The sequence below is a fragment of the Eleutherodactylus coqui genome, chromosome 1, assembly GCF_035609145.1.
Source record: "Eleutherodactylus coqui strain aEleCoq1 chromosome 1, aEleCoq1.hap1, whole genome shotgun sequence".
NCBI lineage: Eukaryota > Metazoa > Chordata > Amphibia > Anura > Eleutherodactylidae > Eleutherodactylus > Eleutherodactylus coqui.
In genome coordinates this window covers 411,820,220-411,838,987 of record NC_089837.1, presented here as the reverse complement: position 1 = coordinate 411,838,987, position 18,768 = coordinate 411,820,220, and the positions used below count along the sequence as shown (strand labels likewise).

Below are 18,768 nucleotides of genomic sequence, written 5' to 3'. Positions count from 1 at the left end.
CTCCATTAACTTGGAAGTCATTATGACTTATGACATAACTAACTAATGTCCAATATAACAGATGGTTCAGTAGATACTGAATATTCTGAATATCATTTCTAAGGCAACCTTTATCTAGATGGGCGAAAGGACAAAGAAGGGCCAACAGAGGTGCCAGACATTTATATCCTTATTGTCTTTTGAGACTCTTTGGGAATATGACTGGCATCCAAGTCGCTTGTACATTACTGTGATCTGAACAGTGACAAGTTTGCCGTGGTTTTGTATGTTTGACTAATTGGTACAATACACTTCTCAGAACATAATGACTTGAGTTAATTAGATTTTTAGATTTGTCAAAACATAACACACAAGGGAATCAATGTTCCACTGTGCTTATAAAGATGATCCATTGTAGCTTAACGTTTACAATGTCTTTATAGTATATTCTACAGCACACAGCAATAATTTACAATATCAATAAACAAATCAGTGACCACTTTCTTTTACAAACTGTGGCTCTATATTTCCTCACAGAATCCCATCAAGAAATGCATATGAAGCAGGACATAAAGCAGCCACTCTGGAAAGAGTGCCCATGAGGTAGTGCCTAGAGAATAACGACGCTCTCAGATTTGTCATTAATGGTGAAGGTTTATTACCCTAGCACTGGGCAGTTAGCTATAAAGCTTGTCGATATTGTATTTTTATCTAGAGAATTTATCTGCATCTGCAATTCTGCCATTTAATCAATGCTCATAAGCTGAAACAGGTATTCCAAAGACCTAATGATTTTCATGCTCTCACCTGTCCACTAGATAGATGAAAACTAACAGATTGGTGTGTGTGTGTGTGGTGGGGGAACCCTAATCGCTGGGACCCCCACCGATCTCAAGAATGAGGGCCTGGTTGGTCTTCTAAGGAACAGGTGTAAGTTGTGTAGATACACCGCCATTCCTTTCATTTAAATGAGAGGGCCAGAGATTGGCGAGTGCAAAACCTGCACTCTCATTGAAATGTATGGAGCAGCAGTGTGCTCGTAGTTCCTATGGAAACTAACTAGACCCTCCTTCTCAGGATCGGTGGGTGCCCCAGTGGTTGGCCCGCCGCCAATATATCAGTTTTCACCTATCCAGTGTGTTGGTGAAAACATGAAAAAAATAGTTTCCAGAACTCCCCTGATAGTTGCCTGGCATTTACTAGAGGCTGCTGGGTGCCGGGGTGCACTGCCAGTACAAGCATTGCAAGATAAAGGGAGCACTGTATCTGTTGAAAAGCAGCTGATTTCAAGTTAGAATCCGCACAAATGGTGAGGATTTTGACTTTGCTTTGGATGTGGAAATTTTCGGATGTGGAAATTCTGCTGCATCTCTGCCCCGTGTGAACATACCCTTAAGACAGCGGTCAGCCAAACATGCATGTTTTCTCAATTTGCGAGATGAGACTAAGCTCTTGTCAGGACCTTCTGGCATAAGTTTATCTCCTGTAAAGACAAAAGATGAGGCCTGCTGAAATACTATACAACAGCAGATGTCAAAGCAAGACCCCATGTATTTTAGATAGTCGGTTAATCCCACCCAAATCACTTACATTTATCTAATAGGTATATGGCTACATTAAATCTGAACACCCCTTTTAAAATTGACTGCAAATTGGAACTTCACCTTAAATTCCTAATTGCTCATAACTTTTTAAACATGACAAAGAATTGGACAATATTATACACTATAAGGTACTTTTTAGAGTGACTAATGATGTTTTGATTCAGCTTTCTATTTCTATTGAACTCATACTTTGACTGTTGTTGGTCGATCATATTGACTTTCATATATGCTGCAGCTTTACTTTTGATTTGCATGCCTATCACATACAGGAGGTGACCTTATTCTAATGTGTGAGTTCAAGCATGTTTGCAGTACTGGTGTATATTGTTTCTTTTGAATGAGGACCTGACATGTCTGTTGTAGTAAATACTTGTATGTTCCATGAAAGAATAGTTCTAGAGCATCTTTCCTTAGAATTCTGCATTGTGTCGTTCCTGGTATTCCTACTGCATATATATGAACAAATTGACAATAAAGTGCTCCAAGTCCCACTGTCAGAGGGATGTGTCCCTATAGAGTATGACACTGCCACCACTGATTGGTCCCACCCAGCTGTCATTTTATTAATACGTTTCTAAGAAGAATAACAGAGGAACAGCACAGCATGGAGTTCTAAGAAAAGGTGCTCCAAATTTATTATATTCTAGGGATTACAAGTATTTTCTAAAGGCATGCCAGAAGAGCTGAAATGTTTTTTTAGAAGTGCAAGGCTGGGGTTCCCTAAAATTAGGACTAAAGAGGGATTTTAGGGTGAACTTTTAATTGCTATATAATGTAAGACCAAATGTAGGTTATGCTAAAGGAGGCAGAAATATTATAAAATATAGAATACTGTGCAAAAGTTTTAGGAAGGTGTGCAAAATATGCTACAAAGTAAAGGCCCATTTAGATACAACGATTATCGCCCAAAATTCGTCCAAACGCTGGCTTTTAAGCGAATCGTTGTGTCTTAATCCTACCATTATTTGCTTTTCTGCTTAATGATGGATTTCATGTGAGCAGGAAATCCGTAATTCCTGATAGCAGGGACTGCATGCTGAATTCTTCATGGGCAGCTCTGATAACAAAAGACATGTATATAAAGCACAGACCACCTGCTGTTCTGTAAATACATCTCCAGGCGGCTCATTAACATGCAAATGATGTTAATTAGCTGCTAATGGACATTAGTGTCCATTAGTATTAGTCCATTAGCTATGCAAAATGATCACTCAAAACTGTCACTCAAACTGTATTTTCAGTGAATTGTGAGGGATCATCTTTGCGTGTAAATGGGGCTTAAGAATGCTTCCAAAAATAGAAGTGTTAATAGTTTATTTTTGTCAATGAACACAATGCAAAGTGAATGCACAAAAGAAATCTAAATCACATCAATATTTGGTCTGACCATCATTTGCCTTCAGAACAGCATCAGTTCTTCTATGTACACTTGCACACAGTTTTTGAAGGAACTCGGCAGGAAGGTTGTTCTAAACATCTTGAAGAATTAACCACAGATCTTCTATGGATGTAGGCCTGCTCAAAACCTTCTGTCTTATCATGTAATCTCAGACAGACTGAATGAGGTAGAGATCAGGGCTCTGTGGGGCCATATTATCACTTCCAGGACCCCCTGTTCTTCTTTACGCCTAAGATAATTCTTAATGTTATTGGCTGAAGCAGAATAAATTTGGAGCCAATCAGTTGCCTTCTATTTTTATAAAAATTTGCAGGATTTTTTCCACACCTGCCTAAACCTTTTACACAGCACTGTAGCTTTCATATATTATGTCAGTATAGCTCCATCCTATAAAGGTTAGCTCTTGGTAGATGATGATGATGATGATGATGATGATTCAAATGATTCTATAAAAAAGAAGTAACAGGGAAATATTTGCATCCGTGATATTGAAGCTATTTTACATACTTATTGTCCATGCTCCTAACGTCTCATAATATTTTTGTTTGCATGATAATAACCTAATCTCTGGCATGGCTTTAAGCAGAACTCACTTTGATACAATTTAATTAACTGTATGTGCACAAGTAATTAATCCTATAGCTAAGAGCTACCTGTATGTATTATGCCTAAAAGATGGTGACAAACCCGCAGGGACTATAAGAGTGATGATCACATCAAGAGACAGTCAGCTACATTTCTGTGAATCTGATCATTATCACAGTTAATTGCGCCACCTATTGGGCACCAGCGGTTGTTCTCCTGACTGCAATAGAATATGTAATGACTAAGACACCTCTATTAACTTTAGCAATTAATATGATTCTCTCCTTATTATTTTCTTGTAATTACTGTATGATGAGAACCTCAGTTAATATAGACATTTATTCATAGTAACCTTCCTACGTGACTTTTAGACTTGGCTTTATTAGTGTTTAAGCTTTTGGCAGCTCTTCATACATTCCTGGCTGAGGTTTCTTTATTGCCACTCCTGATTGTATTTTTTTTTATTTCCACCTAGTGGGGCAGAAGCCACCAGTAAAAGGTATGAACGTTTTTCATTAATCGCTATAAATTGTCGTGCCCATCACTTATTTTTTGCTTGGTATGGAGTCTGACACAATGAATTGGTATTTCCATTCAGCAGAGAATCCTGGGCTCCCAGTAACAAGACAACAACTACAACAACGACTACAGAGGAGTCCAAAAGGTATGTTTGCTAGGAGCAGAACATTCCTTCTCATGGTTATGTATTTGCTATCTTAGGCCATTCCACTGAGCCTCACCACAGATCTATATGCCCACTGCCCAGTGGTATTTTATGGGTTAAAATATTAAACATTGCACTGCAGGGTTTATAGACTGCGCGGTGGCATCGTGGAGAGAACCATACATAGAGAGTAGCCCATAGGAAGAACCAAAAAGGCCTCCCCATCGTGACACGCATTTCCTCCTTCCTTCTCCTTTCTAAAATATCACATAGTATGTAAGGCCGAAAAAAATCACATATGTCCATCCAGTTCAGCCTATTAACCCCCAATGTTGATCCAGAGGAAGGTAAAAAAAACACAATGACATAAAAGCCAATTTTCCCCATTTAAGGCCGCCTGCACACGTGCGGAAATTCCGCCGCTCACAGCCTGCATAGGATTGCGTTAACAAACGCAATCCTATACAGACGGCTGCGGTTTGACCGCGCAAAATCTCGCACGGCAAACAAACCGCGGCATGACCTATTTCTGTGCAGGGCTCGCAGAGCCCCACACAGAAACGTCACTCACCCGGCCGCTGGGTCCGGTCTGCGCATGCGGCAGCTGCCCGGCAGCCAGCACATGAAACAGTCGGGGCCCGCCGGGCGAGGGTGAGTATGCGCTCGTCACTGCAGGTGCACGGGTCGGGTCCCGCGGCGAGAATCCTCGCCGCCGGATCCGACCCGCTCGTTTGCAGGCGGCCTAAGGGAAAAAATTCCTTGCTGACTCCAATCTGGCAAGCAGAATAATCCCTGGATCAACAACCCTTCTGAAGTTAATGATTATAACATGGTTACTTGTACAAGAGGAGAACAGCATGAGGTCTAGGCTGCTCTCCTTTTCCTTTCACCTAGTGGATAGGCTGTGGAAAGGCTTAGCCTATAAATAAGGAAGTAGAATGGAGCAAAGAGTACTTCTACCATTGCACTGCAGAAGAAGACCCCTAGTATATGCCAGGTCTTCCTATCTGGTATATATACTATTGACTTTAACAATTGAAGAAAATTGGCAACCTTGTCATTGTCTTATCTAAGGCTATGTTCACATCTGTATTCGGGGGGTCGGTTTTCCTTCTCCGTTATGAGAGCAGGAAAGGGAAGTGATTTGGCTGAATTGATCCACCTGATGACAGAACCAAACGGACCTCATTAACTATAATGGTTTTCATTTAGTCTCTGTTCAGCTGTCTGTCATATGCAGAACTTTTTTTCTTCTGGTACTTTGGGTCGGGTCTGCGACGAAAACCTCCAAACGGAGCTGACTAGTGCAGATGTGAACATAGTCGTAGACTGGAATTTGAGTGCCATATGTAAAACGCTGTAACATCATATTTAGCAATACTTGTACCTTTATAATAGGTAACCCACTATATGTGCTGTTTATTGCACATTGCAACTAGCTAAAATAGCAGAATATGAGTGTATAACTCTGCAAATTTGGGTTTTACCGATCTATTATATAATTACAGAGGTCAAACAAAATGCTGTATTTTAACTTCGTATACCACACTTACCTGCTGCTTTTACAACATAGAGGGGTATGAATCAGGTTATATTTTTGATATTGCTGTGTATTATTCTGACGTGTATAAGCATATGGTAAGTGCATGTCATTTCATAGGATAGGCATGGTTTAGAATAGGTAATCTCATTTATTTGCACATAACTGCTATTTTGTGTGGACTGCTATCAAATTACAGCTAAGAATCAATGTTTCCCAGTGGACACATTTAGGAAATAATAGAATGTAAGGATAGATATAAGTGCGATGGCGTTCAGCTAGGTAGAAATAAAACAGCAGAGAAGTGGAAATACACATAAAGCAACACAGAAAATCCAGCACTCTAGGATCCCCTCAAGTTACTAAGCTAAATGCCCCCTTCTCAAAAGATATGAAAGCACAAGCTTATGATAACTCTGTGCTGACTGCAGCTACTAAGAGCACAGCATGAGGACAGTGAGAGGACCGCTACATAAACAGTATGACACTACATGGGTAGCCTGGGCTTTACAGCACTGAAATCTTCCTTGTGGGTCCGAATCCTTCGGATTTCTTATTTTTTTTCCTCACTTTTAAATTTTAAGTTTTCAAGGCCATTGAAATTTTGGCCTCATGTCCACTTGCATGCACGGATTCCATCTGCTGAATCCCGCAGCGGAATCTAGCCGTGCCCACAGACATGGACAGAAAAATACATTTTCTTACCTGTCCAGATCTAGCCTGGGTCTCCTCCATGCTGCGATTTCCCCCGGTGTGTGCGATCCGCATGCCGGGAAAACAAAAATCACATTTGCATGCTTTTAACTGTTTTGCAGATACTAATGCATCCCTATGGTTGGCTTGATTTACGGATCTCCTGTGTGGGTGCCCCAAATCAAATCCACCCATGAACATTGGGCCTTACATGTTCTGACTATATTAAATGTACATAAATAGATCTACTCGTAATAATTTCCATGTTTTAGTCACTGCATTTGATTATTATAATGACTACGTAATAAAGACAACAAAGGAAACCCAATTGACACCATGTATCATAAAGGTGTCTCAGGAAAGCGTCTCGTTGTCACTTTGTGCATAGAAAATATTATGACCTTTTATGTCTAAGCTATTTACTAAATATCTTCCTCTACATGTGTAATATTAATAATTCACTCAGGAAATGGGAAATGCAGAGGCGTCATTACTCAGGACTTCGCGCAACATTTAGTGATGTTAGTTATATATACGGTAGTAAATTATATCGTTCTCAACATGAGAGTATTCTGATGTTGTAGACAGTTCTTGAGAACTGTCCCATTATTTTATGAGCAGAAACTACTATTCTATGATTTTATTCTGTCTGGAATGATTTAGTGAATCCGATGACCCTGCAGGTCCCTTCCAACCCTACCATTATATGATTTTAACTTTTTTTAAAATCATGCACCCAAATACTGTGAAACCATGTTTTTACAGTTTATGAGGCAATGAAAAATTGCAGTGCCCCTAATGGCCACTAGATGTGAATATTATGGCTAAACTTTAGGGCGGCTTGACACGAGCATAATTTTCCTGTGTACCGCCTGCTTGATACAGTTGCACGACACGCAGCAAGTACGCAATGGCACTTTCTTGGCATATACGCGCACATAATACACGGCAAGATAGAACATGCAGTGATTTTTATTGCATGCGCAATATGTGTGAGCGGACCCTATGGTAGATTGGTACAGTGTATTACTCGTGTGAAGCCGATGTAAGTAATACACTGTTGCTACATGTTTGTGTGAAAGCGCTCTTACACCAGTAATAAATATTCTCTGAGCCAAGATAAATAAGATTCATAGTGACAAAGGGCAGATAGTCAACACAGAGCAGAAAATAAGGGGAAGTTTTTTGTTTTGTTTTTAGTGGTGGTCATCTAGTTACAGACTCTCCCATAAACTAATGAAGCTGCTTCCAACCACCGTTGCACAAAATTATCCTATTAGGGCATTCTGAGTTCACAGGGTTGAGTCTCTCAGGACCTCCATCAATAGAGAGTGGATGCAAATAGTGTATCTGAGAGCTCAGTCCATGCATTACACAGGGGGAAGAGAAAGGAGATACATCTGCATTGCCGTCGGCTGATCGCTCGGAGTACTATGATGCTAGGAAGATTCTTTATTGGCAATATGTTTCCAGGTGGCAAGGACTACTTTTCTTAAGCCGTAGGATACAATCAAGATAGACATAGATGTAAAAACTAAAAGCGCGCAAAGCCCAGAGAGTGACGTAACACGGCCGTGGTATTTGACCGAGCTTAATTTACATTATGTTATACAAAGCAAACACATAATTCATGTCAACATGTCTGTTTTCTTTCTCTGGACTGGAGATGGAAACCAGGTGCACGAGTTCACGCAATGGCTTATTAACATCTATGGTCTATTGTGAGACTGGTCTCACAAGAACGGATTTGAATTGCAGATTCCGTGATTGCTGTCCATGCGTATGATAGTAGTACGCGGGCTAGTAACTGCATTTACTTTCACCTTCAAACTTGCAAGTAGGAATTGTGTGTTCCGCGAGTGGAAGAAAAATCACAGCCGGCTCTATTTTACCATTCTGAGCGGATGAGCTCCATTGATCTCTATGGATGCTTTCAATCCGCAGTGCATGAGCAATTATATTGCGTATAGATGCAGATTCATACGCGAGTTGCTAGGAGACCGGATAACAAATGGTATTAAAGCAGGAATTTGTGGGTAGGCAATACAGGACAGAGTCTGCTGTCTGCAACCTCCGCTTATTCTTCCGGGCTCTTCCTGCACAAGAATAAGTGTTTTTATCTTTGTTTTATTTTTTTAAGTGGTTTATACTACTTCCAAAAGAAGTAGTATAAACCAGCCAAGCCTAGAGAGTAGTATCCCAGTCTGAAGGCTCTCAGAACTTCTCGCCACGACAGCACAAGAGAATATCGCCTGGGTGATAGAAGGGTGTTCCCTATTTACAGACAGTTTAAGCGTATTAGGAAAATTGTTCGCAGGATGAGTTGCTTAGCTCTGTTATTGGTTGCAACGCTTGTGACATCCCATAAACCAGGTGGGATTATAGCCAGTAAACAAATAAGGAGAAAAGGCCCACGCAGCGCCATGGGACACAGCGGGGAGAGATGAGTATAAGCCTATTATTATGTAACATAATTGTATTAAATTAGTCTAGGTAGAATATTAGTAGCAAGCTACTTAAAGTGAGAAGAAAGTTTAGCCACAAAGTGTTAGAGTTCTATAGTATTGTGCTCTTGCTAATAAGTCCCATGCTTCTTACTACAGCAGCTCCTCCGTGTAGTAATGAAATCAGACATGAGAGTGACCTCTCATTTCCGCCCATTTACAGTCTCTTTTATGTGTTTGCTTTCATTGTTGATTTTAAGGTTGCCCTTTGGATACAAATTATGCATGCTCTGATTTGATCTGGATGTGATATTGTTATAAAGCTGTGGGAATTTACGACCAGAATTACTTTTGCTTCACGCTGTCCGTTCCCGGTGTCCCACCAATTCTATTTAGCCTGACACTATCTCTGGGATATAAACCCTATTGCATGCCTATTTGGGTTACACTTCCTCTACAGTAAATCAAGGAAACGACCGGGTTTTTATCAAGGGTTCAAAAGACTTGTAGAACTACTATATGGCTGGTTGTAGATGGGGAATGCTGCACTGGCATCCAATATGCAGCTGGTCCCCAGTCCTGCTACTAGGCTTTATTATCAGTGTGTCACATGCCTGTGCCTGCCGTGTAATCTAATGGTCAGTGATTCCATTCAACTACAAGAAGCAGCAGGAACTATTTGGATTTTGCACTTTTAGCATTGCACCTTAGGGACTTCTTCAGACAAGTGCATGCGCAAATATGCTCGCTGCTACGGAGCGTATTTGCACATGAATCAGTTTTACTGTTTAAACTTTGCTATTGCCGTGGGGGAAAAAAAAGCTGAAAAAACTACATGCGAGAAAGATAGCACAAGGCCTATTTTTTCTTGCGTGCAGGACTACCATGTGAGAATCATGCTAGTGAAAATGAAACCATTTGGAGATTCAAAATCCCCGCCTCCATGAAGCGCTGGCTCTGATTGGTTCTCAAGCGCCACGGCTCAGCCAATCAGAGCCAGCGTTTGATGGACCAATCACAGCCATTAAATGAACTTCAAACAAAATGAGCTTAGAGAGATGTATGGTGGAGCGGACAGCGCCTCTTAGGTGATGTATTTTTATTTTCTGTTTATGCAGCTAGGGCTTATTTTAGGGCTTTTACAGTAAGATTTCCTAATGTAATAGTTGCATCACACCGCAAGAAAACTGCATTTTCGTGCAATGTAACACAAAGGAATGCTCCATAGGGAAACATGGGCTGCAAAAAAAAATTTGAAAATCACAGCTGTTTAGAGCATACTGCGATTTTGTATTCTCTCAATGTAGCAGCCTACAAAACATCGCTCATGTGAAAGAACCCATTGGAAAGCAGGGGGTTCACATACATGCGTTTTGTAGCACTGTCGCATCGCGAGAAAATTGCTCAATTTTGTCGCCCGCGTGGAAGCGGCCTAACAGGTTACGCAAGTAGATCACAATTGTGTGATAGTGCCTTAATGAAACGGCATCTGTGGGAATCCTGCGCCTGGATTATTTTCCCAATGAACAATTGCATGAATCACTATTTATGCTGGAGCAGCGCTGCTTACTTTGGCTTTAGTCTGAACGTTCATGAATGAATTCAGTGTTCTTTGCAGTTTGTATTGCTATTGTCTTCAGTACAATAAATGTATAAGGCGACTAATGGTGACAATATCACAGAGCAGATATTAATTACTTTCTAATCATTCTTAGTTGGAAGCATGCAATAAAAAACCTTATATTTATACTATAAATGAAATGCCCTTTAATATCATATTATGTGTAATAATTGTTTTGTTTCACATGCAGAAAATCCTGGACTCCCACAAACAAGACCACCACCACTACCACGACTAGGACAACAACCGAAACTAGGCAGTAAGAAAAAAAAACAAGTTCAACAACTATTGCACAAAATTTGGGGGATTTAAAAGTACATATAAATCTTTGGCCCTCATTTACAGTTTACACTCAGCATCTAAACTACTGCAGTATTACTACTACAAAACCAACCCCCCAAAAAGCAAAGTCCAGTGGTGAATTTTAGCTGCCATCCTCCTGTGGGACTAGACGTTGCACTTGGGTCTATGAATATGACCATGATTGGGTTGGGCACATTGGGTTCTGTTCAGTGCAAATGATATGCCATGGCTTGGCAAAGGGGTTTTCTGAGCACCCCAAACATTGGTGGCAATGTGGGACACATAAGATATTAAAAAGCACACAAAACGCACGTCCTGCTGAACACTGTTCCCCACCCAATGGAAACCAGCAGGAACGTCCTGAAAACCTGCCTCTGGGCTTCTACTTAAGAAGCCCATGTGACACGATTAGATGATGTCACCAGGCCTACTGGCATGGTCATGTCACCTGTCAGATGCTGTGGCAGCAGACCACCAAAGTGACAAGCCGTCACCACAGTGAGTACATTACTTTTATATAGTTTGGGGTATTTGGGGCCCAAAACTAGATAAAAGTAATAGCTCAGAAAACTCCTTTAAGATCACCTTTACACAGGAGCACAGTGGGCCCTGTTTTCTGCCCAGCTTTGCAAGTTGCCTTTTTAGGAGATTTCAGTGCCATTAATAATTCTACAAGTAGGTTCAAGGCGGTATTACAGGAAAATGCTATTGATAACCTATCCTTAACATAGGACATCAAAAGTTGATTGGCTGGGATCTACTGCTCGGGGCCCTGGCTGAACAGCTGATCAGGCGCCTGCTGTCAGAGCCACAATATACAGGAGTTGCAGTCGAAGCTCGTGGTCCGACCACAGCGTAGTAGTGAACGCTTGCAACTGCAGGCACAGCTCTCATTAAAATCTGTCATCCCGTGTGTAATGTATGAGTTAAATGCAAAGCCTGACAGCACCTGTGATGTCAGTTACCGTCTCTTAGCTCTGCCCCCTGATCACATGATGGTGACGTAATGACAGGTCATTTATACTCCTTATGCACTGAATGAGGGATTATGTGTGGACTACATCACCCACAAACCCCTGCAGCCTCAGTTGCTATGGAAACAGCAGTACTCAGTCTGGAAGTTTGTACCTGGTTGTGAGACAGCTGCACTCTAATAAATGACAAATTTACACATGCATAGCTCATGTGCTGACAGGAACTGTGATGATGTCACCGTCATGTAATCAGTGATATGGTCTCTGAGCTGAATGAGAGATTATAGGTGGACTACATTCCCCCACCCCAACCCCATGACCTGAGTTGCTATGGATACAGCAGTACTCAGTTTGACAGTTTGTAGTTTGTTGTGTCCAGCTGTCTCACCTGTGTGGAGACTCCAATAAATGACACCTCACAAATGTCCACATACATAGCTGGCAGTGCATATTGACCAACACTATTGTGCATGTAGCAGTGCTGCGTGTGTGTGACGTGCATGTAGCAGAGCTGCGTGTGTGTGACGTGCATGTAGCAGAGCTGTGTGGTGCATTGCGCCACCAGAAACACTAGTACTATAATTTACTAATAATTACTAGTAATTGTATAATAATTAGGCACAGTGGTATACACATGGTTGTGGTTGTGCCTGATTCTGCAGCTAAAAAAGGGGTTGTCAATATAATGCAAAGTCACTACATTTTGCCTCTCTCTCCTGAAATGACTGTATATATATAAATATATATATGCATCTAGACGATAAGATTATAATTGGTTCCAGATACAATTTGCTTTGGTTCAAGCAGTCATAATTTATGTTTCTAAACTTTTAACAGTCAGGGTTAGCGTTAGGACTTGTTAACACTGGCGCTAGCCCCAGTTATATGAAAATGCATTGAAATCAATGAGGAAAAAACAAAAATGTTTAACTTTGTTTTTATTTACTTCCCTTATTTCTTAACAGGCTTGTGCCAGACAATTCAGAGGGGCAAAAAATGTAAGTACTGCTTATATTATGTTTACTTTACAGGACACTTGATAGACAATATACTACTTAGTACATGGGTTGGGAGTGAGATATTAAAGGGGTTGTCCACGCATCCACACGGATATCGCATGTTGGCGAGCACCATATTGGGCTGTGATTCACAGTCTGATATCACATTCACCCATGTGAAGTTTTCTTAAATCATGCTCCCTCACCATCCAACTCTCCTTGCAACTGCTCTGTCCTACAAATAGCCATTGATAGAGGGGTATGTGATGAAAACCTTTCCAGCTGCACCTCCCACATTCCATGATCAGTGTCTGCACAAGTTTGTTCACTGGATGTGGTCTGAATAAGATGGAGACTGGCACAGACTGAGGCTGGTTTTCCATCTGCGTCAGAACTATGGCTGGAGGTTACATTGCAAATCCGGTTGAAAATACAGCAGGCGAACCATTATAGTCAATGTGGCCCGTACGGTGCTGTTCGGTTGGGTCCTTAGATGGAGCCGTTCGGTCACGGGGATTCTCTTTTCCTGCTGCCCAAACAGAGCAGGAAAGCAGATTAAAGTGTTAAGCTATTATGGAGATGAACTGTGGCATGGTAGAACAGAGCATGCCCAAAGGCCATTTTTTGATCACATGAGGTCTGCACATAAAAAGGTCAATTTCATGCTGTGCAACGGGATGATCACAAAGTGTGGGACAGTGAGAAGTGCTGCAGACCAACAGCACAATAGTCTGAAGGGAGCGCAGGGGGACTCAGTGGATGTGAGAGAAACTGCTGTCTGTTAGAGACAGAGATGTATGCTGTGCCACAGTGGAGACTGTAAAGAGAAGAACCAGAGACTACTTACTGCAGGAGATAGAGACCACACTATGTCCATAACCTGGTGCAGCATCTGGACTGTGACAAGGACCCAAGGAGAACAGCTCAGTAGAGTTGCACTCCTGACTTTGGACAAACCCTTGTTATGGTATCCTACCCAATGATATGCCAGCCTGGGTTGCCCTAGAACTTACCCGCAACCCCTGTCTACTTGCCTCCACTCCTGGCTAACCCCAGGCGGGCAACTGGGCGGTGGTCCCTGCTCTCACTAAGGACCGAGAGGTGGAACTGGCGTACCCAGATGGAATGGGGTAGAATACCGACAGGAAGGTCAGATGAAGAAAACCAGCAGGAAATACATGCAGACTGAGGCAGATGGGATAACCTGGCAGATAAAGCAAAAGCTGACAAACAGGAGACTGACAGAGGCAGGATGCAAACACACTGACAGAAACCAATAACTGGCAGTGAATGGACCTCACTGCTAGCCATATAAACAGAAATACTAGAAGCTCGCAGCACTCAGTGATTACAAAAAAACTCCCATCAGGGAGGAACCTCCTCAGTACAAGGAATGCAATAGCCACAAAAGGTTGTGAACTAGCAACCTAGATGTCATCCAGAATATGTATGTGTGGCAGCATATATGAGTGCAATCAGTTATTCAAAAAAGAAAGAACTTTATTGATCCATGTAGCCAATTCAGGCAACGTTTCGGCCACACATCGGCCTTTGTCAAGCCATCTGACCAGGCAAAGAGTCCATGCTGAAAAGTCAGCATGGACTCTTTGCCAAGCCATATAAAAAGAAGCCTATGCCCAGGGGCGGAGAGAGGGAGGTGACACCTCCCAGCAGAATCCCATAACCATGGGCTCTTGCATAGAGCTGCACTCACAGGCGTGCACGTCGATGCCTGGACCAACGAGCGCGGGCACCGCACCGACCAGCCACCCGTGCCCTTGGCAGGCACCGCATGGTAACAGCCCTACTCGTTCGTAGTAGAAATTCTCGTACAAGGAAACTGTAAGTGAGGCCAGACTCAACACAAACATTGGTGTGCACACTGCTAGGGACACGCCTGGTTAAGCAACAGGCTTGTTGTGTGGTGAGGTGCTATGCTAAAGTACTTGGACTGTGTACTAGACCTCGATTGCTCACGGTTACAGACTGACAGAGATATGGATACGGGATGTGAGTCTACATTATAGAGACTCTTATACTAGAGTTTGAGTATTGTGTTTCCGACAAACCGTATTAAAAAGGATTGAATGTTAACCCTTTCAGGACAAACTGGGTGTTATGTCACAAGAACTATATTTTTGTTCACTGGAACTAATCTCTTTACAACATTATTGATACTGTTCTTCTGGCATTATTCTATATTGTGCACAAAGTATTGTTATTCCTAGGATTTAGGCCGGCTTCACACTGGTGTACTTGCAAACGTATTTGATTTCAATGAGTTTGTTCACATGTGCGTATTTTTCCTGCACATTTTGGTCATTCAAAAAAAAAATCCTGCAGCACCCATAGAAGTTAATGGGCATGCATGAAACACTGCATAATTGCACAGGACAAAGAACACAACTTGAATTCATTAGACGAATTAGGCGAAGTCTATGCAAAAAAGCAGTGTTCATTCCGTTAAAAAATGCATGCATAAATACACATACGCTCATGTGAGGCCGGCCTTAGTTAGTAGAGATATGACATTCAAAAGGTAAAAGTTTAATTGCTGAATGCTCCATCACTATACAACTACTCGCGGCAGTTACACATGGCTAGTAGAGATGAGCAAACGTACTCGTTCGATTTCGCAATTGAGCACCGCTTTTTTCGAGTAACTGACTACTCGGGCGAAAAGAATCGGGGGGGCGCCGCATGGTGGGGTGGGGGGGTAGCAGTGGGGAACAGGGGGAGCTCTCTCTCCCCCCCCACCACTCCTCTCTGCAACCCCCAGCTCACCCCCGGCACACCCCGAATCTTTTCGCCCGAATAGTCAGTTACTGGGAAAAAGCGGTGCTCGATTGCGAAATCGCCATAAACGAGTACGTTCGCTCATCTCTAATGGCTAGTATTCATACAAGATACAAGAGATAATATGGGCTCATATAATGAAAGATGTACTTAAAGGCCTATTTAGACACAATGATTATCGCTCAAAATTTTCCCAAAAGTCGTCTTTTGAGCGATAATTTTTGTGTCTAAATGTGCCCATCTTTCAGTTTTATGCCGAACAATGGTTTTCAGTTCTGCTTGAAAACCATCGTTGGGCAGAACAGCTGACAAGCGGGACCACAGGCTGTGTTCTGCCCGTGGAGAGCTGATTACAGCTAATAACATTGTATCAGCTGTTCTCAGCTGTCAGCCCCGCTGGCAGATGAAAGTGAAAGTAATAAGAAAACAGGGAGAGGGCTGTTCCCTGATTACAGCTCCAGGCAGCTCACATGCTGCTACTTGGTACCAATAGGCATTAGTACCAAGTAGGAGTTTATGCAAAATGATCACTGTGAATGCACCCAAACACAAATTCAGTTATAAAACAATTCATATCCATTGTCCTAACACTACCATCTTATCTATTAGCACTACTTCGTCAACGGACACCAGAACTACAGATAAGCAGCCCAGTACCAGCTATGTTGAGAATACCAGAGCAAGGTATAGTCCATATATAAGAACAAGCTATATTTTCTGTGTATTGTGAATAGGAATACTGTGTGCAGATTTATAAAAACTTTCTAAAACTGGCTTTGTTGCCCATTGCAACCAATCACAGAGTAGCTTTTATTTTTCAAGAAATAAAGGTTGTGTATGATTGGTTGCTTTAGGCGATAACAAAAGTTTATCATTTTAAAAGTTTTTAGAAATGTCCCCCAAGTTTTCAAGTTTTCTAAAATGATATCCACATTGAATCCCAGCAGCTTTACAGATAATAGTATGGTGGAACTAATAAAACTGTTCAATGACAATTGAATGTGAAGGAAGCAAGAGCCGTGCACAAAACATGTATAACCTCTTCAGCCATAAAGGGTAAATTCTACCATGCAATAGAATAGAATAACATCCAATTTATTATACTCATAGGGTTAAAAAAAGCAGATGGAGTAAGATTGCAAATGCGTTTCCCTAAGCTGCCTGACATGAGCTTCCTTTCTTGGCTAATATCCAAAACATCATAAATCACAATCATAGAAGCTTGTTCTTTATAGAGACAGTACGGAAGCCAAATGGGGAGCTTCGCTGCATAAACAACCCTACAAAAGAAAAAAATGGTATTATGAAATAAGTTGGAGAACATGGCAATAATATGTTAGTTGTTCTAATGGCTTATTCACACAGCTGTGATTTTGGGCCGTTGGCTGTCTGTGTATTCCGCGGGGAGAACTCAGCCCTGTTAAAGCCTATGAATCTATGCACATCAGCGATTTTTCGCACTGATCATCACGGCGTGTCCTTGTCTCGTCCATTTATAGATGAGACTAGGAGATGCAATGCATACAGATCGGACAGTACATGAATGGATTTGTGACCAAGATTCTTGGGCGCAATACGGCTGTGTGAATTCGACCCAATGAAAATACTAGTTTCCAACATTCTTTGAGCGACATAAATATGGTCCCTAAATTCATAAAGGGCTTTCCGTGGAAATACTATTGATGGCCTGTCCTCAGGATAGGTCATGAATAGCTGATCGGCTGTCGTCCGCCGCTCGGGACTCCGACTGATCAGCTGAGCGGATGCATGCTGTCAGAGCCACAATAGCAGAGGTTGGAGTGGAAGCCTCTGCGCCGAGTTCCCATGCAGTGCCCGGCTCTGGTAACTGCAGGCATGGCTCCCACTGATTTCAATGAGAGCCGTGTCTGCAGTGACAAGTGCCAGCCACTACACGGAGGTCATGCACCCGCACAGCTGATGGGTCAGGGTCCCGAGTGGCGGACCACAGCCGATCAACTATTGATGACCTATCCCAAGGATAGGTTATCAATAGTATTTCCATGGAAAGCCCCTTTAAATGGGTATATGTGGACAGTGGCTATGGGCTTCGGTGTGAAATTTAGACGCATTAAGGTACAGATTTGTGGTGCCGAATGCAGAAAAAGTCTACCCGTGAGAAAGGGCCCTTAGGTTTCCTGCACACAGCCAAGCGTGATTCACGGCCTGATATCTCGCCTGCCAAAGTGCAATTTACCTGTGGATGTGAGGCGTTTTTCTTCAAAAGCACCTCCCATCACTTCAGGTAAAGTGTGAAAGTGCATTGCATACAGTACAATGTGTTTTCTGGTCCCATTGAAAACAATGGGCAAAATGTTCCGAGGGAACGCCCAAAGATAGGACATGCTGCAGTTTTTTTTCCCCACACCGTGATCTGATGCGGGAAAAAATAGCTCATCTATGTGACCCCAAATAAATGGGCTTCATATTTGTGTGAGATTTGTTCATCTTTTAACGCACAAATCTTGTGCGATTTTTCACGGCCATATGAAGGCGGCCTTAGACTCCTCTGTGCTCCCTCTCAGTCTCCTCTTCTCTAATCTGCCTGCATTTAGTCTTCCATGCCCTAAGGTCTCATGTCCACAAGGAAAATCAGGCCCGCGCAGATTTTTGCTGCAGATGTCTGCTGCAGATGCACTATAATTGTCTTTTTTTTCATGCGGGAGATCAATTGAGATATGAGCTCTATGAGCTCCCGCATGCGTGATCCTCATTAAAATAGAGCATGCCGGATGTCGTCCCCCCCCCCCCCCCCCCCGCGTGAAATCTGCAAATCACTTTAAATACCATCTGTGACTATTTAATTAACTGAGGATGGTCAATGCATTCCTATGGGATGCGGATTTGCGTTTTTCTCCAGCATGGATTTGCTACGTATAATTTCCCCGTGGACATGAGGCCTAACTCCAACCAGAGCTGACACTATCATTGGGGCTCCCCTAAGCCGATAAGTAGTCGTAAAGTGTACTCTCTTCCTGCAGTCTGATGGACATTCACCTGTTATGCCTTCTATCACAGAATCCTAGAATAGTAGAGCTGGAAGGGACCTCCAGGGTCATCGGGTCCAACCCCCTGATCAATGCAGGATCACTAAATCATCCCAGATAGATATCTCTCCAGTATCTGTTTGAAGAATTCCATTGAAGGAAA

At 42.3% G+C, this 18,768-nt stretch overlaps 1 protein-coding gene across 1 annotated transcript in view; it reads left to right on the top strand.

Annotated features, from left to right (window-relative positions):
• SCEL (sciellin) overlaps positions 1-18,768 on the top strand; it is a 70,907-nt gene that overhangs the window by 28,406 nt on the left and 23,733 nt on the right. The window contains exons 6-11 of the mRNA XM_066580818.1: positions 517-582; positions 4,043-4,066; positions 4,169-4,231; positions 10,720-10,788; positions 12,772-12,804; positions 16,210-16,284. Coding sequence (XP_066436915.1) covers positions 517-582; positions 4,043-4,066; positions 4,169-4,231; positions 10,720-10,788; positions 12,772-12,804; positions 16,210-16,284 — 330 coding nt within the window. The remainder of the gene's footprint in view (positions 1-516; positions 583-4,042; positions 4,067-4,168; positions 4,232-10,719; positions 10,789-12,771; positions 12,805-16,209; positions 16,285-18,768) is intronic.